This window comes from Macrobrachium rosenbergii, chromosome 42 (genome assembly GCF_040412425.1).
Source record: "Macrobrachium rosenbergii isolate ZJJX-2024 chromosome 42, ASM4041242v1, whole genome shotgun sequence".
Lineage (NCBI taxonomy): Eukaryota > Metazoa > Arthropoda > Malacostraca > Decapoda > Palaemonidae > Macrobrachium > Macrobrachium rosenbergii.
The window spans coordinates 37,473,822-37,499,474 of record NC_089782.1 but is presented as its reverse complement, the minus strand read 5'-3'; the positions used below and the strand labels follow the sequence as shown (position 1 = coordinate 37,499,474).

The 25,653-nt window shown below is 37.7% G+C and overlaps 1 protein-coding gene across 1 annotated transcript in view; it reads right to left on the bottom strand.

The window, feature by feature from the left end:
- Positions 1–25,653, bottom strand: part of LOC136828277 (uncharacterized) — a 207,222-nt gene that overhangs the window by 34,470 nt on the left and 147,099 nt on the right. The window contains exons 2-12 of the mRNA XM_067086156.1: positions 18,494–18,687; positions 16,890–17,028; positions 15,875–16,066; positions 13,886–14,132; positions 11,992–12,154; positions 10,485–10,689; positions 8,373–8,601; positions 5,308–5,450; positions 4,567–4,667; positions 3,564–3,734; positions 2,347–2,438 (exon numbers count right to left, since the gene is read on the bottom strand). Coding sequence (XP_066942257.1) covers positions 2,347–2,438; positions 3,564–3,734; positions 4,567–4,667; positions 5,308–5,450; positions 8,373–8,601; positions 10,485–10,689; positions 11,992–12,154; positions 13,886–14,132; positions 15,875–16,066; positions 16,890–17,028; positions 18,494–18,687 — 1,876 coding nt within the window. The remainder of the gene's footprint in view (positions 1–2,346; positions 2,439–3,563; positions 3,735–4,566; positions 4,668–5,307; positions 5,451–8,372; positions 8,602–10,484; positions 10,690–11,991; positions 12,155–13,885; positions 14,133–15,874; positions 16,067–16,889; positions 17,029–18,493; positions 18,688–25,653) is intronic.

The window sequence follows — 25,653 nt, the reverse complement described above, 5'->3', positions numbered from 1 at the left end:
AGTAACTAGATTTTGCATTGAGTGTTGTCATGATTAGAGATGATAAAAAGTTGCACTGCATTCCCTTTAATGTCTGAATAATCTTATTTTTATATATAGTTTCATTATAATGTCTGAATAATCTTACTTTATCTTATAGTTTCATATAATGTCTGAATAATCTTACTTTTTGCTTATAGTTTCATTACAATGTCTGAAATAATCTTACTTATTTTTACTTAGTTTCATTATAATGTCTGAATAATCTTTTTATTTTTACAGTAGTTTCATTATAAAGTCTTAATAATCTTACTTTTTTACTTATAGTTTCATTATAATGTCTGAATAATCTTATTTTTACTTACAGTTCCATTATAATTTCTGAATAATCTTACTTATTTTTACTCAGTTTCATTATACTGTCTGAATAATCTTACTTACTTTTACTTATAGTTTCATTATAATGTCTGAATAATCTTATTTTTACTTATAATTTCATTATAATGTCTGAATAATCTTACTTTGTTTCTACTTATAATTTCATTATAGTATCTGAACCTTTCTTATTTTTACTTAGTTTCATTATAATGTCTGAATAGTCTAACTTATTTTTACTTGTGGTTTCATTATGACGTCTGAATAATCTTACTTACTTTTACTTATAGTTTCATTTTCATTTTCATTTTCTTCATTTCTTGACAGACTAGCATCTTAGAAGCAAAAAATTAAGTCGTCTGTTGCGAAAAATAAATTCAGTAAAAAAAAATTGAAAATGGAGAACAAACTTATTTTAAGGTAATATGGACTATTTTATTATTATTATTATTATTATTATTATTATTATTATTATTATTATTATTATTATTATTATTATTATTTCAGTAGATGAAACCTATTCACATGGAACAAGCACACCAAAGGGCCATTGACTTGAAATTCAAGCTTCCAAAGAATGTTGGTTTCAACCTCCCACCACAGCAGACCCCACACTGCAGCAGTAACTGATCATGATACAGAGCCAGTCATGTTTCATCGCCCTGGAGGTTAGACGCGAACCCGCGACATCTGAGTGGCATGCCACGACACTAACCACTATACCAGCGGACCAGTATTCGTGAGATTCAAAGTACTTTATACGTTTTTCATAAAATAAATTTGCCAACGTTCAATGCAAGCCCTCAATTGCTGAGGGTAAATTGACAGTCGCTTGTCAAGTTCGTTCATAAATGTCTAATTCCCCAAAGCAGTAACTTCATTATCCCGCATTCAATCTGATAAAAAAATGAAATATTAAACTCTTCTGGTGTCACAACGCTAATCAAACTCATTAGCTATAATGAAACATTACACATGCGTGTCGATTTCGTCATTACAAAAAAAAAAAAAAAAATCCAAAAAGCGTTTTCGGTGGTTTTGAATTAAACTGAATATGGAATTTAGGCCAAAGGCCAAGCACTGGGACCTATGAGGTCATTTCAGTGCTGAAACGGAAATCGACAGTAAAAGGTTTGAAAGGTGTAACAGGAGGAAAACCTCAAAGCAGTTGCACTATGAATTAATTGTTAGGAGAGGGTTAAGGAAAGTAAGATGGAAGAAAGAGAATACGAAAGGAGGTACAGTAAAAGGAACGAAGGCACACTGCAAAGTACCTTAAGTAATGCCCACAGTGCACCGCATGAGGTAGTCATTATCAACAAAGTTTTTAAAGTGTTTTCGATAGTTTTATCGAGCAATTTTTTTATGTAATACACTGATACATCAACAATTATATTAAATCACAAAACGAGATTTTTTTTATTTATATGAGTTTAACCATCGGCATAAAAAAATCAATAAACGAGTTAAATGCAAAATAGATTACTTTTCAACTTGGAATGCAAATAAACTACTTTTCAACTTGAAATGTAAACTAGATTACTTTCCAACTTGAAATGTAAATAGATTACTTTTCAAATTTAAATGTAAACTCGATTACTTTTCAACTTGAAATGTAAAAATAGATTACTTTTCACCTTTAAATGTAAATAGATTACTTTTCAATTAAATGTAAATGGATTACTTTTCAAACTTTAAATGTACATTGATTACCTTTCACCTTCAAATGTAAATAGATTACTTTTCAATTTGGAAAGTAAATGGATTACTTTTCAACTTTAAATGTAAAATAGATTACTTCTCAACTTGCAATGTAAACTAACGAACTATTCACTCTATATATATTTCGCAGCCAAAACATTCATCGTTTCTCGCCAAATTCAAGGATACTTCCAAATATTTGAAGAAAATGTTATTCGAGAATTGACCGATCGAGTCGATGGGAGGGGCCTTAATTAAACAACAAACAAACAAACAAACACACAGACTTACCCAGGCTGGGATGAGGAAGACCCGGGCGCTCCCCCAGGGGTTGGAAGACTTCGGGTAAGGGCCAATTGGTGACGTAACAGGGGCAATTCCACCTGGCGGACACAAAAAAAAAAAGCAGTAGGATGAAATCTATTTTCCATTCAAGGATGAAATGGAATAGAATACAGAGATTAGGTCAAAGGCCAAGGTCAAAGGCCAAGGTCAAGGAGCCTATGAGGTCATTCAGCGCTGAGGGGCAAATTGAGAGTAGAATGATTTCAAAGGTGTAACAGAAGGAAAGCCTCGCAGTTGCACTACGAAACAATTGTTAAGAGAGGGTTCAGGAAAGTCAGATGGCAGAAAGAGAATATGAACGGAGGTACAGTAAAAGGAATGGAAGGGGTTGGAGCTAGGGCCCGAAGGGACGCTGCAATGAACCTTAAGTCATGCCTACAGTGCACCGTGTGAGGTGCACTGACTGCGTTACATCCCTACGGGGTAGACTAGGGGGCGCATTTTAAGAGTAGGTAAGTATCTTAAAATTCGACTGAAAAATGATAAGTAATAAAATAAAATTGTTTTCATTTCGACTAAGATTGTGGTGTTTGCATATTGGGGCTAAACGTAATTACAGAAAGCAATTCACCGAGAGCTTTGGTGACGAAAAACTCGTTCTACCTCTTGTGTTTTCTAAAAAAGCTAAAAAAGGACTTCGTTGAAACATTCAACCATAAAACATTGCTTATATCTCTTAAATCAAAATAGGCCTGAATTTCATAAAATAACAGTTTTAGGTACTGGGACTTATGATTCATATTGCTCAACTTCCTAAATCAAAACAGGCCTGGATTTTATTTCTTGTGATTTAAATCAGTAAAATGAGACCATTTACAGTAACTGGGAACATTACGCTACTGGCTAAACAAGTATATTTTTCTTCTCAGTAATAAAAAAGTGTTTGCATTCCTTTCAATGTACTTTAAAACCCACTCTCCCCCACATTTGGAGTTTCATAATTATCACATATACTCCTGCCTCAATCTATAAAAAAAGACATTCAAACTTATGTAAAACACAAGAAAGCACATCAATCACAGAAAGATTGGTATCAAGCACCCAGGAACTTAAGTTAGCATACACCTGCCTCAGTCTATAAAAAAAAGACATTCAAACTTATGTAAAACACAAGCAAGCACATCAATCACAGAAAGACTGGCATCAAGCACCCGGGAACTTACGGTAGCTAACGAGAGGGAGGCCAGACCTAACAGCTCTGTGTCCTGGGCTGCCCTGGGCATGGAACAGACAGCGACTGACAGAGTGACAGCGCTGACGTCTGTCACCAGGAGTTCGACGCCACATTCCCACCGGGGAGACGAGCATTCGCTCACGTAATGCGTCGTCTTGATCTGTGTTAGTGAAAAAAATGAAGTATTAAGCGTCTGGAATAGATCAGAATATAGAACTTAGGCCAAAGACCAAGCGCTGGGACATATGACATCATTCAACGCTGAAAGGGAAACAGAGTAAGAAGGTTTGAAAGGTGTAACAGGAGGAAAACCTCAAAGCAGCTGCACTATGAAACAATTGTTAGGAGAGGGTGGAAAGTATGATGGAAGAAAGAGAACATGAAAGGAGGTACAGTAAAAGGAATGGAGGTGGTTGAAGCTAAGGGCCGATGGGAAGCTGCAAAGACCCTTTAGGTAATGCCTACAGCGCACCACACGAGGTACACTGACGACAATACTCCCTAAGGGGTTAAGTGTCAAGGAATCATGTACTGTTATAAGAAGGATGCAGGAAACATATCAGATTTGATAGGTAAAGTAAAATACGATTATTGTATTTTAGTTAAAATTAATTTGACAAACACCAAAGGAAGAGTATATGACTAAACAAAAATCGACCAAATGATTTACATTACCTCGTAATGTGAAATATGGCATATTTTTTTTTTACTGACATGGACTCAGTGTTTTTTTTAATGCAGTCATTACCAGGTACTTTTAAAAATTTCAAATGGAAATTATTTCAGAGAGAAAAATGCATTTATTACCACTTTACAGTAAAATGCAAGAGTTTCTAAGGTAGAAATATTTCAAACGAAGGCAATTCTTTACTAATTATTTCACGGACTAAAAATTAAATTAAAAAATATTTTTTCTTTCAACTGAAAATGAGAGAGCAGGCAGCCGAAAAAAAACTTAATCCTCAGCAAGAGGAAACGGATCATCCTCCTACCTTCCTGCGGTTATTAAAGACTAGACAATAAGGACTCGGGGCATAATCGGAGGCACCAATGTTGTCTGCACCATGGATTACAATGTACAATACACCAGCACCTGAAAACAGAAAAATCAGAAATTACATCAAAATTATTAATAGAAAATAGAAATTACATCAAAATTATTAATAGAAAATAGAAATAACATCAAAATTATTAATAGAAAATCAGAAATTACATCAAAATTATTAATAGAAAATAGAAATTACATCAAAATTATTAATAGAAAATAGAAACTACATCAAAATTATTAATATTTAATAGAAAATAATGTTGGTTTCAATATGTTGCGAAGAGTTAGAGAGTACAAGAAAGATTGTTTCCCGAAGATTATGTTATTCATGAAGTTAGGCAAATAAAGGCAATTGTCCCTGGAAAAAGGGTTTCATCATTAAAAACATATTCGATTTTCCTTTGGTCTCAGATTGTTGGAAGCCGATCTATTTCAGTCACCTAGCCGAGTACTTTTTTAAAGATGATACTTTTAAAAGGAGAGAGAGAGAGAGAGAGAGAGAGAGAGAGAGAGAGAGAGAGAGAGAGAGAGAGAGATTCAACTAAACACCCACTACAAAATCCAAATTGAAAACACACAGATTTATTCAAATCGTAGGAATAAAATGTGGAAAATTAAAAATACTCAAACGTCGAAAGTTGAATTAATAAAATTAGATTACTTATGAAGCGACTGAAGCCCTTACACTCTTTGGAATCTGTAGGTGACGGCGGGAGGGGCGCCTCCAAATTGACTGGGGTGAGGGGGGTGTACTGTAGGCGCAGATGGAGCATGGGCACGCTGCCCCCCATCACTTTCACCCCCTTCTTCTGCAGGATCGTTTCAACGCTGCAAGAGAAAAATGTTTTAATGCCTTAAAGTAAAAACGATATTTTTATGTATTAAAGTAAAAACTATATTTTAAGGCAATAAAGTAAAAATGATAATTTTAATGTATTAATATTAAGTTTTTTTATCATCACTGTCTTATTAAAACAATATCTATCGACCTTATGATAAAACTAAAAATCAAATTACGCAGGGAAGGGAGACGTTAAGATAATCGATAAATAATAAGAGACCCGTAATGATAAACTAAATAACAATCAATTAACCTTGTTAAACGAGAGAGAGAGAGAGAGAGAGAGAGAGAGAGAGAGAGAGAGAGAGAGAGAGAGAGAGAGAGAGAGAGAGAGAGAGATTAAGCCAGTCTAGTGCTGACACGGGCTCTTGCTTTAGGGCAGCCCGTAAGAGAGAGAGAGAGAGAGAGAGAGAGAGAGAGAGAGAGAGAGAGAGAGAGAGAGAGAGAGAGAGATTGCAAGAGAGAGAGAGAGAGAGAGAGAGAGAGAGAGAGAGAGAGAGAGAGAGAGAGAGAGAGAGAGAGAGATTAAGCCAGTCTAGTGCTGACACGGGTTCTTGCTTTAGGGCAGCTCGTAAAGAGAGAGAGAGAGAGAGAGAGAGAGAGAGAGAGAGAGAGAGAGAGAGAGAGAGAGAGAGAGACTCTGTCCAGTTTAAGCACAGACTATCTTCGTGACAGACAGTTTCTGAATTACACAAGTGGCATCTTCCAGATCAAGCGAGCTGGAACTGACAGCATAAATTCGACGGGTCCAGGCGCTCTCGTCAATTGTTCTTGTCTATTTTATTTTCTTTCTTTTTAGAAATCTGGACGAGTAACGCTAAAAATCAACCCTTGGGGAAAAAGTTCCTTGAAATGGAGACACAAAATTGACATTTTTTCCCCGACAAGAACATAGTACAGATATATTCCTGATATAGGCCTATCAAAAAGAAGGCTTAGTGAGCTCTGGTGCTATAGGCCTATACTTGCAGTCATATCCGATTTCAGTAATCCACGCTGTGTTACTGTACAATCTTGTAGACGTTCACAAATCTAAAACTTATTATATTAAAATAAAAAAAAACTCTAAATACATCATCATCATCTGCCCATTCGATAAAAATCACAATAAACAAAAACAAAACCAACGTAAAACCTCACGGGTATTCTATCCCTAACTCCTACGATACGAAGAAACAAAAGTTGGCCACAACGAGGACACTGCTTAGGGAGGATAACGAAGATAAATTTGGAAGCGATGCCAAGAAACTTCCGAGGAGAGTTTATGGATACCTCGGGGCATCCCTTAAGTGCCCAGTAATGAGGAGGATGTTTGACCCGCGGCCCTTGACTGCAACATCAGTGGGTGACAAAGTGGCTCCATTACGTCATTTATACTCTCTCTCTCTCTCTCTCTCTCTCTCTCTCTTTGCCTTTAATATTCCATTAAATATTCCATTAAAACTCACTCTCTCTTTCTCTCTACGTCATTTACTCTCTCTCTCTCTCTCTCTCTCTCTCTCTCTCTCTCTCTCTCTCTCTTTAGTAATTTCCTTCTAAAAGCATTTTCAAATACCCTGGGTTCATTAACATATAAAAATGATTGACGGTGAAGCGGAAACAGCTAATAATAATAATAATAATAATAATAATAATAATAATAATAATAATAATAATAATAATAATAATAATAATAATAAACATTATTAAGGGACTACCTATCAGCTACCAGCAAGATTGAAAACAGAATGACTATAGTATAACAAACTCTATCACTAGTCTAAGGCAAATTTCCAGTTCTCTCAAGCCATCAACTATATCGTACGGAGTCAGAGGCTATCCTCGGTAAATTAATAACAAGTAAATAAATATCCTTTGGTAAATTAACAGCAGAAAATACAGAGCTATGACTTGGCAACGACCACGCAGGGATATTGGGTTATTACCTGGTACACAAATTGCATGAAGTATGGATTTATAATTTTGTAAAAGAATACCAGGAAATATTTGCTATACCATAGGAAAATGAGTATGAAATACTTGGTTATAACTTTGTAAATAAATAACTTGAAGCATGAGGTTATACCTTATTAAATAAATAGCAAGAAATACATGGTTATCTTAAGTAAATAAATAAAAGGAAATGTACTGTTACAACACTGTAAAAACAGTGATATATGGCTATCACTTAGTAAATAAACATCTATTGGTAAATAAACACGAGCAAAATATAGATTAATATCGTGGAAAAGATGGAAAGAAACAAAGTTATCACTAAGTAAATCAAAGGCTCAAAACATGGAGTTATTCATCAATAAATCAATAAGAAATTCGGCGTTATCATCTAGTAACAAAATAGCAGGAAACATGGGTGTTATCTCTAGGCAAAAATAGCAGCAAATATGGGGTTTATCTCTTGGTGAAAACAGCAGGAAATGTGGGGTCACCCTTAAGTAATAACAGCAGTTAACATGGGGGTCACCCTTAAGTAATAACAGCAGTTAACATGGGGGTCACCCTTAAGTAATAACAGCAGTTAACATGGGGGTCACCCCTGAGTAATAAAACAGCAGGAAATATGGGGTTACCCTTAAGCAATAACAGCAGGAAACTTGGGGGTCACCCTTGAGTAATAAAACAGCAGGAAACTTGGTGAAAGCAGCAGGAAATACGGGGTTACTCTAAAGTAACAATAGCAGTTAACATGGGGGTCACCCTTAAGTAATTAAACAGCAGGAAACTTGGTGAAAACAGCAGGATATATGGGGTTACCCTCAAGTAATAATAGCAGGAAACATGGGGGTCACCCTTAAGTAATAAAACAAGCAGGAAACTTGGTGTAAAACAGCAGGAAACATGGAGTTACCACCAGGTTAAAACTCAAGTTACCAACAAGGCGAGGGGGGCAAGGCATGGTGTTAGTTACTCACACTCTACAAGTATCGAGGTTGTACTGACTAAGAGGTAACTCGTATTGGGTGAGGGTCGTCGTGATGAGCCTCTTCGTCTTGACCTTGACCACCAGGGTCTGGGTGCTGGGGGAAGAGTCCACCAGGAAGCTGCAGGCCTCCTGCCACCGGTGGCTGGCGATTGGAGTCGTCACGTGCTGCTGGCCGCCTATCACCACCACGACCCATTTGTCGTCGTCTTGACCTCCACCTGTTGCAGAGCATAATTGATGTAAGTACCTCCATATCACGGATCCTGAATATTGCAATAAACTGCTACTGAAACGTTTGTATGTGTGTGTATGTGTATATATATATATATATATATATATATATATATATATATATATATATATATATATATATATATATATATATATATATATATATATATATATATATATATATATATATATATATATATATATATATATATATATATATATATATATATATATATATATAAAATTTTTTTAATGTTTTTGAAACTCATATATATAATATTTCAAAATATATATATATATATATATATATATATATAAAATTTTTTTTAATGTTTTTTGAAACTCAAATATGTTTCAAAAATATAAAAGTAACAACTGGCTGAAAATTTGTTTTTTATTAAAATAGCTGACAATTCTTTAAAAGGATTATTTATTAAAAACAAAATTACAACTACAACATTTTTTCTTTTAGAAAATTACGATTTAATCCACAAATAAGCTTCAAACACTTGAAAATGTCTTTTTTAAAACGATTTATTAAAAAAAATTACAACTAAAACCAGTATTTTTTGTTTAAAAAATACGATTTGATCCACAAGTAAGCTTCATTATTATACCAAAGGATCAAATAGTTGAAAACGTAATTTTAATGATATGGAAAAAATTGGAAGCGAGATAAACCTTCCAATTCTCAGTAACACTAAATACTGAACATGAATTCAAAAGTAACTCCCCTGAAATTATGAAGGAATTATATTATTATATAAGGTTAGTGCCACAAGGACATTTACTCTCTGACTGCCAAACATTATCCAACAGGATAAAGAAAAATTGAAAAAAAAAACTACTACGCCTTAGCTCGTCTCTAAGAGGAAAAGTCCTACCCCAAAAACAAGTCTCTTCTCCGGTAATGACCTCCTAATGCAGCTAAGTATCAAGTACCTCTCTCTCACCATACATCTTGGATGGTGAGAGAGAGATAGAGAGATAGAGAGATAGATAGAACTTAGGCCAAAAGCCAAGCGTTGGGACCTATGAGGTCATTCAGCGCTGAAACGGAAATTGACATTAAATAGGTTTGAAAGGTTTAACAGGAGGAAACCCTCGCCGTTGCAATATAAATCAATTGTTAGGGGAGGGTGGAAAGTAAGATGGAAGAGGAGAATATAAACGGAGGTACAGTAAAAAGAATAGATGGTGAGAGAGCGAGACTTGATACTTTACTGCAGCAAGTCAATGATAAACCATCGTCGATGAAGACATCTAAAAAAGTTTTAAAAATACATATTCGCCACTTTGCTAAAAAAAAAAGGGGGAGGGGGGGAGGAAACGCCATCGTCCGCAAATTAATATATCAGTTTCATCAACATTCTTAAATTATAAATACTACTGTATATAAAAAACAATAAGGATAAAGAAAATTGGTGATTTCAAACGCTTCCTCGTCAATTCTAGTTTCACCTGTACGTAATTACATGAAGTTTTAAAATACTTTGATTGAGAATACTTACAGAAAAATTTGCGTTAAATATGACTAAACTGTGTGAATAATAAAAATAAAGGAAAAACGTTCGAATGTTCACGAAACCAGACATTTAAAACCAAAATGCGTTAAATGTGGTCACATTCTAGTATAACAAAAATGGACAAGAGACTATGACATTCATATATTCTAAAGAGAAAAAAAAGTCAAACGCATGGAAATAATCATGACACGACAAATTCTGTTGGAAACGGGTAGATGAAATAGAGGAATAAACCTACATATACAAACATACACACACTTGTGTTTGTGTGTACAATTGACCACAAAAGTATCGAACCAGCAAACACCCACGTAAGTACTAGGGAAACGAGAGAATGCACTCACTGGACACGCCCCTCTGCGTCCACATGATGACGGTGAGGACTCCCTGGGCCAGGGCGTCCCCTGACCTCTGCTCTGGAACAAAGGCCTCTGGAGAGTGGATGTTGAACTCCAGCTGACCTGGGTCGACCCAGGCCGTGGCCAGGGCATCCGTCACCAGGGAGTGGAGCCACGTTTTCAGAACGGGCACTTCCATCATCTGAACAGCCTGGGTAAGAAGGAAAAATAATTTTGCATTGGAACTTGGGATAATGCTTAGTGAGTTTTATTGTTATTCTGATATGAAATTGTTTACTTGTTTGTTAATTTGTTAATTTATGTTTTTATAAATGATGATCTCTTTCTGCATTTCCCATTACCTTCTGTTACTTCTTTCGAAATGAAGACCATATTCTTTGGAAGATTGAATTTCAAGTCAGTGGCCCCTTTGGTGGGCTTGTTCCATATGAATAGGGTTCATCTTCTGAATAACATAAATAATAATAAACAGTACATGCATTTTATATGACAAACATTTAGTCTCCTTTATTTCATAATTTTGGCAAAAAAAAAAAAAAAATCTTCGTTCATTTTCATATTCTGGTATGAAACCCTCAGTTAAAAATACTCATAGAATTACTATTTACTGTTAACACTGTTCTAAACTAAATTGGGTCCTTGTACTGTAATTTCAAGTCTTCTCAACTCCTGAGAATATTTTACATCTCAGAAGTTCACAGAACTTTTTATATTTACATCCATTGCTAATTTAGAGAAGCAAGATAGTTTTTAGTTAGAAATTCATACATTATTAAACAGTAGCCGACATCACACTACTGTTTTTCTTTACTGCTCACGTAATTTTAGTTAATTGTCTTTGCATAATCACGTAAACTGTCTTTAAATTCTTATATAATTCGTGCATTACATGCAATTCAATAATCTATATTTTCACTGCCAATCCATCTCTATGTATATACCTAAAACACTTTCAATTTGTCTAATGATATGAAGCTTGACTAAAATAGATTGTGCACAATCTGGGCCCCTAATAACTGCTATTGACTCTGAAGACTGTAATAAATTAACTTCAATGTTAATACTTGTAATTATTGCTAAATTACTCAAACTTCACAGTTAAGTTCCCCAATACTTTAAATAAGTGTATAAAAGAGTAAATAAAGGAGAGAGAGAGAGAGAGAGAGAGACAGTAGAGAGAAAAACTAGATAAAAAAAGAAAGAGAGAGAGAGAGAGAGAGAGAGAGAGAGAGAGAGAGAGAGAGAGGGGAAGGAGGCGGAGATAGAAAGATAGATACAGGAGAAGGGAGAGAGAAAAAGTGAGAGAAAGGTACATATAGGAGAGAGAGAGAGAGAGAGAGAGAGAGAGAGAGAGAGAGAGAGAGAGAGAGAGAGAGAGAGAGAGAGAGAGAGAGATAGAAAGATAGATACAGGAGAGAGGGAGAGCAAAAGTGAGAGAAAGGTACATAAAGGGAGAGAGAGAGAGAGAGAGAGAGAGAGAGAAATAACGAACCTTGAGTATCCTGACGCTGAACCAGACTTGAGGCTTGTCCGTGAAGGACAAGGCGATCCGAGTGAGGTGGGGGAAGGGCGCCTCCATGTTGAGGGTGAGTGTCAAGACGACCCGCCCCAGCACCGCCAGTTTCTCCACGGCCACGTCGAGATCGACCCCGACCCTGATGGTTGAGAGAGAGAGAGAGAGAGAGAGAGAGAGAGAGAGAGAGAGAGAGAGAGAGAGAGAGAGAGAGAGCGTTGTATAATGATTAAGACACTAAGGCATTCATTTACAATGTACAACGAAATCCGTATTTACAGGGTTCGATTTGTAATGAAAAGTTCAGGACTTTTTAACACATGTATACTTACGTCGTTTGAAGCTGACCCCTCTTTCCAATTAGTTATCTATTTTATGTTTGACACTAATTACGTCGTTCGAATCTCGATATCAAACGGCAAAGAACATTATAAAAAATCCCCAAGTTTCAGGATCGTAATATAACCATAAAATTATGAGACAATATGAAAATAAAGAACATTATAAAAAATCCCCAAGTTTCAGGATCGTAATATAACCATAAAATTATGAGACAATATGAAAATAAAATTTTGAGACATATTCCCTTTTCAGTGGGAATGTTTCAGAGGGAATATCACTGCATTATGCTGTCTGTACCATAAGTTACAGCATACTTAAAGCTCCACCTATACATTAAGCTAGCTTTATTTAATATGAAGTTACGGTCTTCAGTGCGGGATAAATACAGTAAATTCATTTGTCCCTCAAGTTCAGGTGAATACTTTTAGTTTTAAGATAACCTTTTACCGTAAAGATAGAGTTCATTCTCTACTTTCTGAGGCTTGTTCTACAGAACTAGGATTCTATCACAAAATAATATTCCCATCAATTCTTAAACTCCACTAACACAAAATGGATAAAACAACTTGATGACCACACTGAAAAGACTTCTCTCAAATTTATATTTTTACATCCAAAAATAAGCTGCCTACAAGAAACTTAGTTTTTTTTTTTTGTAAATGTGTCCAGAAGGTTACTGAACGAATACATGAGTCAACTGACCTAATCTGGAATATCATGGACCGTCTTGCCTTGCACAATACTGACAATTGAGTAGAATTATGATGAATTTTACATTAACTACAAGTAAACAAAAAGCTCTCGGCTAAAACTAGGCAAATTTCACATCTACATAAAGTGTGTCAGCAATGAATTTGTCCACGTTCACTCATCCATTAAAATGGGCATTTGCTAATTCACTAGCATACTCAAATCCATATTTTAATCGGTAAATTAATGCAGAATATAATCTGCGTACGAATATACTGAAGTCCGCAAATAAAAGTCTGAATCCATGAACATTTGGAACCTCGTACAGTCAAAAGTATTTTATTCCATTAAGCTGTTCGATTCCATAGTGTCATTCGTATCAATAAACAACATTTATATCAATAAACTTCATTTGTATTAATACAAAACTACATTTATATCATTATGTCTGTATCCAAAAAACTTTCGTATCCGTAAAAAACATTCGCATCCATAAACAAACATATTCGCATCCATATACAATTATATTCACATCTATTAACGATCATATTCGCATCCACAATTTTACATTTATATCAATAAAAAAAGAGAGACTCGTATCCATAACCAAACATCCGTAACCATTAAAAAATAAATCAGATCCACAAACGGAAAGACAACCACGAAAATATGATGTCCGAACTCCTTAACGAAACTTAAGAAGAATTGTACCCACGAGAAAGGAAATTCGAGTAACAAACACCGTTTTATCTTCTTGCCAAGATTAATAGTAATCATCTATTAACACAGTCGCCTTAAAAGAACTGGTTCATACTGAAAATACAATGCTGGGTAAACCTACCCCTTGCCTCCAATCCTGGCGGCCAGAACGGCCGAGAAATTATCCGAATCGAGGGCCAGGTCACATAAGAGGGCGAGCGTGTGGGTCGGGGAGTGTGATAATCCGGGCGGTGGGCGGATGTCGAAGATACCACGCCCACCTCCGCCCACGCTCTCACCTCCTGCTGGGCTGGTGACATCCCAGGCACGGACTGTCCGTAACATTGGAGTCCTGTCTCCTAAGGTTAGTTGTTTTAGGCTGATGGTTTCTGCAATGGAGAAAAATGTTGATTAATGCCAAAACTCTAAGAGAGAGAGAGAGAGAGAGAGAGAGAGAGAGAGAGAGAGAGAGAGAGAGAGAGAGAGAGAGAGAGAGAGAGAGTTAAAACTATTTAGAAACTCGACTTGAAGTGAAGAAACAAGTTACTGATTAAACCAAAATTCAATGTCATTAAGAAAGAGAGAGAGAGAGTTAAAACTATTTAGAAACTCGACTTGAAGCGAAGAAACATGATGATTAAACCAAGATTCAATGTTATTATATAAGCATTAGAGAGAGAGAGAGAGAGAGAGAGAGAGAGAGAGAGAGAGAGAGAGAGAGAGAGAGAGTTAAAACTATTTAGAAACTCGACTTGAAGTGAAGAAACACGATGATTAAACCAAAATTCAATGTCATTAAGAAAGAGAGAGAGAGAGTTAAACTATTTAGAAACTCGACTTATGGTTCCTGAAAAGTCTAAAGAAAAATGATGATTAAAACCAAGATTCAATGTATATTATATACATTAGAGAGAGAGAGAGAGAGAGAGAGAGAGAGAGAGAGAGAGAGAGAGAGAGAGTTAATACAACTTAAAAGCATTTAGAAACTCCTTTGTAAACCCATTTCAACTCGACGTATTTCGCCTTTCTTCCAAAGTTTACCTGCATTTCTCCAAAGCCAAACTCTGGCGGAAGCTTTTAAACTTCCCATAAACAACAGCAGCAAATTTCTTCGACTTAATAGTGCGTAGAGCTTTTGGAAGTACGCGATAAGCGCCTAAAACACGTTTTCCTTTACCAATGCCTCTTTAAGAAATCTGACTGCGGAGAGAGTGGAATTCAAAAACGTGCTATCATAATTCATTTCAAACTTGAAACCTTTCCCCATAAAACTATGATAAATGTATTGTTTTACAACAACTTTTACCCATAAAACTATAATTTATCGTTTTACAACTAAAACTTTTACCCATAAAACTATTATAAACTTATTGTTGAAGCATAAAAATGTCGTTAAAAAGGATTAGGAATTCCTAAAACATTTCAATGAGACTTCTAGGCACAAATATAATCAACGTATGCAGTTGCAGCATGAGAGATTCATCCAAAATTTGCCCCACTGACTCGTACCATTGTTACAGGCTGCTCTATGAACAAGAGCCTGTGCTGGCATAAAACCAGCTCAATCAATAACAACATTGTACCATTGCCTGTCTTTGCATAAACTCTGTTGAGGTCTGTCATATAATCGGGTTTGGGCTATGTACGGATATACGACATCAAGTTCCAGTGGCCTCAAAATTCAAAACTACCCGGTCGACCAGTGGAATCAGCATTCAGTGGTCGAATGCCTGGTCGACCAGTGGCCTCACCGTCCTGTGGTCGAATACCTGGTGGTCGAATACCTGGTGTCCAGCGCTCGAATAGCTGGTCGACTGCTGACCTCAGAATTCAGTGATTGAATACAAGGTCGAATACACTGTCGAACAACTTGGTCGAACAACTTGGTCGAATGTCTGGTCGAATGCATTGTCGAATATCCTGATCCTGGTCGAATGCATTGTCGGATATCCTGATCCTGGCCGAAGGCATTGTCAAATACCTTAGTCAAATGTATTGTCGAATACCTTTGTCGAATACAGTGGTCAGACATCTTTGTCGAATACAAGGTTGAATGCCTTGGTCGAATACCTGTTAGAATACCTTAGTCGAACACATGGTCGAATATCAAAGTCGAATATGTACAACTCACCTAAGAAGGCGGGCTTGGCATCGTTCAGCTTCGGGTCGAGCAGGGACTTGAGCCGCGTGAAGATCGACGCCGAGGAGAAGACCCACCACCTGTTGATGACCAGGTTGAGCCACTCGCAGGTCTCGTCCGCCTGAAGGGCGCGTCGACGGTGCAGGCGGAGGGACTCGTGCCTTTGGGGAGCGTCGGGGGAAAAAGGAAATGATGATAATGATGATAATGGCATTGTAATTACATTGTAATTGGAGTGAATGATGGAGAGATGACAAATATATCAAATCATGATGGAGTATGATGACAAGAGATATCAAATCAGAGAAGAGAGTATAGTTAAGGTATGAGAGAGAAGAGAGAGAGAGAGAGAGAGAGAGAGAGAGAGAGAGAATGGCAAATATAGTTTAAGGCATAAATTGCAGAGAGAGAGAGAATGGAGAGTTTAAGAGAGAGAGAGATAGAGAGAGAGAGAGAGAGAGAGAGAGAGAGAGAGAGAGAGAGTTTAAGGCATAAATTGAGAGAGAGAGAATGGCAAATAGAGTTTAAGGTTTAAGGAGAGATAAAAGAGAGAGAGAGGAGAGAGAGAGAGAGAGAGAGAGAGAGAGAGAGAGAGAGAGAGAGAGAGAGATGGCAAATATAGTTTAAGGCATAAATTGAGAGAGAGAGAGAGAATGGCAAATAGAGTTTATGGCAAATTATTAAAGGCATAAACTGAGAGAGAGAGAGAGAGAGAGAGAGAGAGAGAGTAGAGAGAGAGAGAGAGAGAGAGAGAGAGATAGTTTAAGGCATAAAGAGAGAGAGAATGGCAAATAGTTTGATTGGCAATCAGAGAGAGAGGAGATATGCAAGTTGTTTACAGAGTGAACAGAGAGAGAGAGAGAGAGAGAGAGAGAGAGAGAGGAGAGAGGTATGAGAGAGAGAGAGAGAGAGAGAGAGAGAGAGAGAGAGATGGCAAATATAAAAATCAACATTCTCAAATGAGTTTGGCCTGTTCCGCAATGAGAGAGATAATAAAAAATCAACATTCTCACCTGGTGGCCTCTGACCAGGCCCCACGTCAGCCCAACAGCTACTAGGAGCCACGCCCACGAGGCACCACACGCCCCTAACACCCATGACCCGATGACCACGCCCACTAAAAGGACCAGCACGCCGCCCACTGACTGTGAATGAGAGGTAGAAGGTTTATCCTTCAAAATCAACAGTTCACATACAACCACAAACGTGACCTATAAATAAAGCCTCAAACTTACTCTAGTTCAAAATAAATAGTTCACATACAGCTACACATACTTAAGCTAATACAAAATTAACTTTTTGGAAAATATAGTTTTAATGTTCAACTAAATTTTGAAGTCTAATTTAAGTCGTTTGAATTTAGAAAATCATTAATCTTCTCCAGCCAAACAAGATTCTGTATGCCTCTGATATGTGTGTGGTAATCTAAACATCAAATGGCTCGACGTGTTATTTAGTTAAGCCGTGAAAAAGGGGGTAGGGAATATGGAATGGAATGGAATATAAAAATTTAGGCCAAAGGCCAAGCGCTGGGACCTATGAGGTCATTCAGCGCTGAAAGGGAAACAGAGTAAAGAGGTTTGAAAGGTGTAACAGGAGGAAAACCTCGCAGTTGCCCCGTGAAACAAACGTTAGGAGAGGTTGGAAAGGAAGATGAAAGAAAGAATATGAACGGAGGTACAGATAAAGGAATGAAAGGGGTTGCAATTCTGGGTCGAGGGGACGCAGCAACGCCTACAGTGCGCCGCGTGGGGTACAATGACGGCACTACTAACCGCCTAGGGCGAAAGACGGGAACACTCAATGGTATGATTAAAGTTTGCTAACAAGACATAATCCAAATCCTGCAATTATGAACAATTTTTTTCAATACAATTTCATGAATCAAAGCGATGGAAAAGCTAAGCTTTAGGGAACCCTTTCACCATTTCCATTGAATTGGGAATCAAATGTATGGTGGGGTGAATATTCATGAATGTAATCACTAAAGGAGAACGCATCATTAAATCATTTCCGGAGTCAGAACCCCAGTTCATTTGGAATGGAATGGAATGGAATATAGAGTTTGGGCCAAAGGCAAAGCACTGGGACTTATGAGGTCACTCAGCGCTGGAAAGGAAATTGAGAGTAGGTAGGTCTGAAAGGAGAGGGTGGATAGCAAGAAGGAAGAAAAAGAACATGAATGGAGGTACAGTTAAAGGAGTGAAAAGGGTTGGAGCTAGGGGCCGAAGGGACACTGCAAAGAGCCTGAAGAGATGCTTACAGTGCACCACGTGAGGACTATGTTATACTGGGGACTACCCTAATACCCCCATTTGCACGCCCTTGGCTAGCACTCTGCTAGACCCGAGTTCGATTCTCCGGCCGGCCAATGAAGAATTAGAGGAATTTATTTCCGGTGACAGAAATTCATTTCTCGGTATAACGTGGTTCGGATTCCACAACAAGCTGTAGGTCCCGTTGCTAGGTAACCAACTGGTTCTTAGCCACGTAAAATAAGCCTAATCCTTCGGGCCAGCCCTGGGAGAGCTGTCAATCAGCTCAGTGGTCTGGTTAAACTAAGGTATACTTAACTTGGTTTCACAAAATACAGAACTTTCCAAACACTACCTTGGAGTTTCGATGCAGAAGCTCCTGAAGGTCGTCCTCGGGAATGATGGAGCCTCGCGAGGTGTTCCCAGACTTGGCACTGTTCCCGTGGCCCTTCTTGCCAGAGGGGTAGGCGCCCCCGCGGGTGTGGGAGGGGGAGTCGTCTGCGAGGTCGCTCTCAGTCCCGTAGGTTTCTTCCACGTACCTCCAGGAGCCTGGAAAAGATATATAAAATAAAATTTAGTTTGAATTACTTCTAAGTGTTCAGCTTTTTTTTTATTTTAATCTAACAGCCAATTAAACACACTGGAATTAGAATATGAAATTTAGGCCAAAGGCCAACCGCTGGGACCTATGAGGTCATTCAGAACTGGAAAGGAAATTGAGAGTAAAGGTGGTTTGAAGGGTGTAACAGGAGGAAAACCTCGTAGTTGAACAATGAAACAATTGCTAGGAGAGGGTGGGAAGTAAGATGGAAGAAACAATATGAAAGGAGGTAAAGTAAAAAGAATGAAAGGGTTGCATTAAGGGGCCGAAGAGACGCTGCAAAGAAGCTTAAGGAATGCCTACAGTGCAACGCGTGAGGTGCACTGATGACACTAACCCCCTAAGGAGAATTAAACATTTTCTATAATATTCTAATTAAGTAAGATGGAAATAGCTTTAGGGTAGAAGTAGAAGACGCAGGTAACCCCTCCCTTTGTACTCTCCATTAAGACCAAATTAAAAAAACTATATTCTACAATATTTAAGAATATATATTTATCGTTATATCTATTTATCGTTTTATCCATTGTGTGTGTTATTTTAAGTGATATATATAGTATATATATATTTTATATATATTATGTGTGTATATATATATATATATATATATATATATATATATATATATATATATATATATATATATATATATATATAAATATATATATAAAACATTCGTAAACATTCATATACATAAACATGACAAGCATGACAAAATACACTCAAAACTGGTAGCTTCCATTCAATTCGGTTAGAGCTCTTTAAACTCGGTGGAATCCCAATAGCACATTTCACATCGGAAATGTGATTTATCCTGAGGAGTCCTGAGGAGTCCTTAGGAGTCCTTCCTCGCCCCCTCCTTTCCCTCATCGGGCGCCAGGGCTGGATCGGAAGCTGCCTTTAGTCGCCGAGACGCCCTGGAATGAACGACTTTCGAAAACTGCATCCAATTTGGGTCCACGTCAAAAGCACGAGTCCTTGTGCTTTATTTTATCTTTTAACCTCTTACTTAGAAGTAAAGACATGGAAAAGGAATTGGAATTTGAATATAAAATTTAGGCCAAATGCCAAGCGCTGGGACCTATGAGGTCAATCAGCGCTGAATGGGAAGCAGGGAGTAAAAAGATTTGAAAGGCGTTAACAGGAGGAAAATCTCGCAGTTGCACTATGAAACAATTATCAGGAGAGGGTTAAGGAAAGTAAGGTGGAAGAAAAGAATATAAACTGAGGTGCAGTAAAAGGAATGAAAGGGGTTGCAGCTTGGGGCCGAAGGGACGCTGCAAAGAACCTTAATTAACGCCTACAGTGCACCACGTGAGGTGCATTGACGGCACTAACCCTCCCCCAAGGGCGAGGATAACGCTATATGGAGCAGTCTGCACAGGGACAATTATTGTAAAATAAGCAACAATTCCACCTCCACTCATCACTACTGCTACAGTAAATATACCTTTCCATACAACTTCCAGCTACCAATTAATGCAATTTTATGCAAACTTGACCTTGAAAATTTCACCTGACTCTGGGAACCCCAACAAGACCAATCTGAACAGCAAATCTATAGAGGGGGAGAAACTCGAAAAATTGCCTCCGTTACGAGATAACCTCCAATTTACCTCACTCCGCAAACTTGAATAGAATAGAATATAGAAACAGAACCTGAGAGTAAGAAGGGTTGAAAGGTGTAACAGGAGGAAAACCTCGCAGTTGCAGGATGAACCAATTGTCGGCGGAGGGTGGAAAGTAAGATGGACGAATGGGAATATAAACAAGCTTGGCACCGAAGGGAAGTTTGATCTTCCCCTTCGCCTCTTTGAAACGTCGACGTACCAAACCAACCCCTTCACAGCTCAGATGGGGATAATTGAACTGTCAGGAGCAAATCCATTCTCTGTGCAGGTGTAGACCGAAGTGCTTCTAATAAGTCTGTCAGAAAGATATTGCCTAACCTCGGCGTAAAGAACGGACGAACTCGCTCGTCTACATGATTGAATTACCATTTCATTTTCAGAATTTCTCATTCATTATTTTCTCGGGTTACGGAATGGAATATAAATTCAGGCCAAAGAACAAGCGCTGGGACCTAGGAGATCAGTCAGCGTTGGAAGGGAAACTAAGAGTAAAAGGTTTTAAAATAATATGAACGGAGGTACAGTAAAAGGAATGAAAGGGGTCGCAGCTAAGGGCCGAAGGGTCGCTGCAAAGAACCTAAAGTAATGCCTACAGTAGAGAGAGAGAGAGAGAGAGAGAGAGAGAGAGAGAGAGAGACTGTTGTTTTTGTTTATGATTAAGCTGGATTTATGACAACACGGGCTCTTGCTCATAGAGCAGCCCGGAGAGAGAGAGAGAGAGAGAGAGAGAGAGAGAGAGAGAGAGAGAGAGAGAAAATAACGGCGCAATTATCTTCCAACTCTGAGTCGCCTAAATTTGCATCAGTTTCAACCCAATGCTTCTATCTCCAGAGACAATTAAGATCTCAAGCTGTTTTTTTTCATTACCCAATTGGATTCCAGAACGCAAACTCCCCTCATTAAATCGGTTATTGTTCCGTGTAAACATGCCAAAATGTGATGCAGGTTCCGTAATGTTATGTGTGTTGTAGAGTTTTAAGAAATATACAACTCACTCACGGTATGGTTTAACTTTTAACCTCTGGTTCGCGACCATTGTTCGGTTCAAGTTGGCACAAACATTTAGACAAAACCTAATCTATATAAACTTCATAGTTAGACTTGAAACAGGAAAAATGATCAAATATGTGAAGCCCCTGTACTCGTTGACTGTCATTATGAAACAAATGGTGTGTGACTTACGACGCCAGGAAAAAATGTGAAGCCTTTGGGTAAGTTGACCCTCAATGTGAAAAATTGTACACAGGTGGACACCGTACCACCGATTTGAAATATATTACCCTACTATAGTTTGAAATATATTACCCTATTATAGTTTGAGATATATTACCCTATTCCCTTTTGAACAGGGTGTTCTGGGAGGTTCTTAAGAATAGGGGATTCTTCTCTTTCTGTATTTCCCATTACCTTGTGTTACTTCTTTCGAATGAACACCATATTCTTTGGGAGCTTGAATTTCAAGTCAACGAAAAGGGGTCCCCATAGATACCTCCGCCTTCGGCAAACTTCGAGACCACATCGTTAGGCTTGTGTATATATTTCTAAGGGATGGAACTCAAGTTATTCACGAAAAGCTCATTCGTGGCTCAAAACGCCACAAAAACTGCTAAGAAAATCCAATATTATGTCTAAAAGTTACAGGCTAAAAGGATTCCGTGCATCTCAATGGAGCTTGGAGAAAGGTAAGCGACTTGATCTTTCTGGAAAAGTTAAGGTGCTAAACCTTTATGGTAATTCAACACACACAAACACACACGCAGAGAGAGAGAGAGAGAGAGAGAGAGAGAGAGAGAGAGAGAGAGAGAGAGAGATTAAACGCAAACGGACGTTAAAATCTACTAACACGGGTAGGCTGAACCTCACGGCTAGACACTTAATTTACTTGAGGGGTTTACATATTCATACAGACATAACCTTAAAAAAAAATTATATTTTTGGAATCTGTAAGAAAGCCTCATCCATATTTCTCCTATCTTAGGTTTTCAATTTATTTTATTTCTACAACCCCTACACTGCGATCAAGTGACTAAGACTATATGGAGTGAAAGGTAAAAAGGAAAACGTAAACTTCTAACCCTAAATGATGCAACAGGATTATGGAAACACTTAAATTGAAGAGAATACCGAAGCTCAGGCTGGATGATTATGTGAATGTGTGAATCTGACTGCGAATATGTGGCTTTGTGAATATGTGGCTATGCGAATATGTGACTGTGACTGAATGTGAATCGTGTGACTGAATGTGTAAATATGTGAATGTGACTGAATATGTGACTGAATATGTAAATATGTGAATGTGACTGAATATGTGACTGACTGAATATGTGAATATGTGACTGAATATGTAACTGAATATGTGAATATGACTGAATATGTGACTGAATATGTGAATATGTAACTGAATATGTGAACATGCGACTGAATATGTGACTGTGAACCTTTCCAGTGATTTCTCGTCCAGACTCCCGAGAAAGGAAACACGACTGCAACTACCTTAACAGGCTACCACATTAGTAGTCAACTCAGGCTCCCACATTACCATACAGTCTGACTTCTGAATTATGGAACCTCCACACACAGTGTTTGTGACTCCAATTTCCCGGCCTTGGGACGTGAGAGGAAGTTTAACATGATTAAAAAAGGTTTCTTTTTCGATGTCGGAATAACTCTTGGGAATTATTCTTACCATCGATTGGAATTGAAGGTAAGAATTTAGGCCAAAGGCCAAGTGCTGGGACATATGAGGTCAATTCAGCGCTGAAAGGGAAATTGACAGGAAAAAGGTTTGAAAGGTGTAACAGGAGGAAAACCTCGCAGTTGGAGAGGGTGGAAGCAAGAAAGGAGGAAGGGAATATGAACGGAGGTACAGTAAAGGGAAGAAAAGGGGTCGCAGCTAGGGGCCGAAAGGACGCTGAAAAGAACCTGAACTAATGCTTACAGTGCACCGTGTGAGGAGCACTGACGGCGCTATCTCCCTACGGGGAATAGCCTGTACAGATCATTGTTACATAATAATACTTAATATCGACCCTCTGCTACATAAATATTTTCCTCCCGAAGAAACTTAAGATTAACTTTCTAGTTACCTATTCTACAAACTTTCAGACAAGTGTCCTCGTCCGATTTGGTAGGGGAGAGACTCAAGGTCCACACCAGCCTCCTTATCCACTTCAGGGCTATAGAAGGTAAGGCCTCCAAGAGGCAGTGTTCTCACAAAGCCGGATTTATCTACACCAGGTAACGAGGTCCTTAGCAGGTAACCAGTAAAGCTCGATTCCCTGTCTCTACTTAAATAGGATAGGCAATACCTCAGATCTTAACTCTTACGTCATTCAGTATCAAAACCAATCGCCCCCGTAGGTGGTTAGTGCCGTCAGTGCACCTCATGCGGTGCACTGTAGGCATTACTTTGGGTTCTTTGCAGCGTGCCTTCGGCCCCTAGCTGCAACCCCTTTCGTTCCTTTTACTGTACCTCCTTTCATATTCTCTTTCTTCCGTCTTACTTTCCTCAACCCTCTCCTGACAATTGATTCAGAGTGCAACTGCTTTGAGGTTTTCCTCCTGTTACACCTTTCAAACCTTTTACTCTCAGTTTCCGTTTCAGCGCTGAATGACCTCACTGGTCCTAGTGCTTGGCCTTTGGGCAAAATTCTATATTTAATTCAATTCAAAACCAATCCCCTTCAAATTATACACTGAACTTTTATCAATTTTCTACTCTCGAAACATGTCCAGTTTATATTTTCTGTTAACAGGTTACATCTAAATCAGCCAACTCTTGTGCAATCAAGCCAAGATTAATATCTAAAAGTATTTATAAACTGCATCGTGTACTATTTGAGAGAGAGAGAGAGAGAGAGAGAGAGAGAGAATTTACAGCTTGCTTTAGTCTACCATTTCAGAGAGAGAGAGAGAGAGAGAGAGAGAGAGAGAGAGAGAGAGAGAGAGAGAGAGAGAGAGAGAGAGAACTGGGGAGTGGTGGGGCCTGAACCAATAGTTGAAATACAATTCAGTATTTGATGATCGGCTATTTAAGGCGAAGAAAAACAACCAAATAAAAAAAAATTCTCAGTCTAATTCTCGCTTCGAAATCAAAAACAGACTACAGTATCTGTAGAGCCGGTTGAGTTTTTTTTTTTTTGTATTTTTATTCCAGTAACGTAGACGCTGCCTACCGGCCCTAGCGGTGTTCGGTAACAATGTAATTAATAACTTCGGTAATTGGTTTACGAGGAACTGTTCTAGAAGAAATATCGCTGACGCCATATATACAAACATACAGTATATTTTATATATATATATTATATATATTTAAATATTTATTATATATAATATATATATAATATAAATGTATTTATATAATTATATATGTACATCATATAAATGTATATTTATATATAATATATATGTATATATATATTACATATATATATATATATATATATATATATATATATATATATATATATATATATACATATACATATATAAATACATATTTATATACTGTATAAGATATAATATATATTAGTTCCCCAGCATTTACTTACATCCTCCTTTCTAAAATCTGAGACCACCCACCATAATTTACAATAAAAATACCTCCATTTTCCCTGCCCTTCAATGTCACGGCGGACTGACTGCCACCTCCCAAATTGCATTAATCTTTCCCGAGCGAAAAAGTCAACAAAACCAAGGGATTCCCTTTAATTACACTTCCGTGGGATTGCAGTGGTCTTAAGTAATTTATTTATTTATTCATTTCCTTTTATTTTTAGTTTTCTGTAAAAGAAAACTATTGTGCCGGTTTTGTCTGTCCGTCGGCACTTTTTCTGTCCGTCCTCAGATCTTTAAAACTACTGAGGCTAGAGGGCTGTAAATTGGTATGTTCATCATCCACCCTCCAATCATCAAACATACCAAATTGCAGCCCTCTAGCCTCAGTAGCTTTTATTTTGATTTAAGGTTAAATTTAGTCATAAACGTGCTTCTGGCAACGATATAGGATAGGCCACCACCGGGCCGTGGTTAAAGTTTCATGGACCGCGGCTCATACAGCATTATACCGAGACCACCGAAAGATAGATCAATTTTCAGTGGCCCAGGTTATATGTTGCAGCGGCTGTACAGAAAACTCGATTGCGCAGAAGAAACTTCGGCGCATTTTTTTACTTGTTTTACTTTGACCATAATTTTTGAATTTGTCGAAACTATTAAGTGAACTCATGTTGTTCATCCATTGCAGGGGTCTCAAGTGTTTTTATTTTTTTACTTTGACTTACA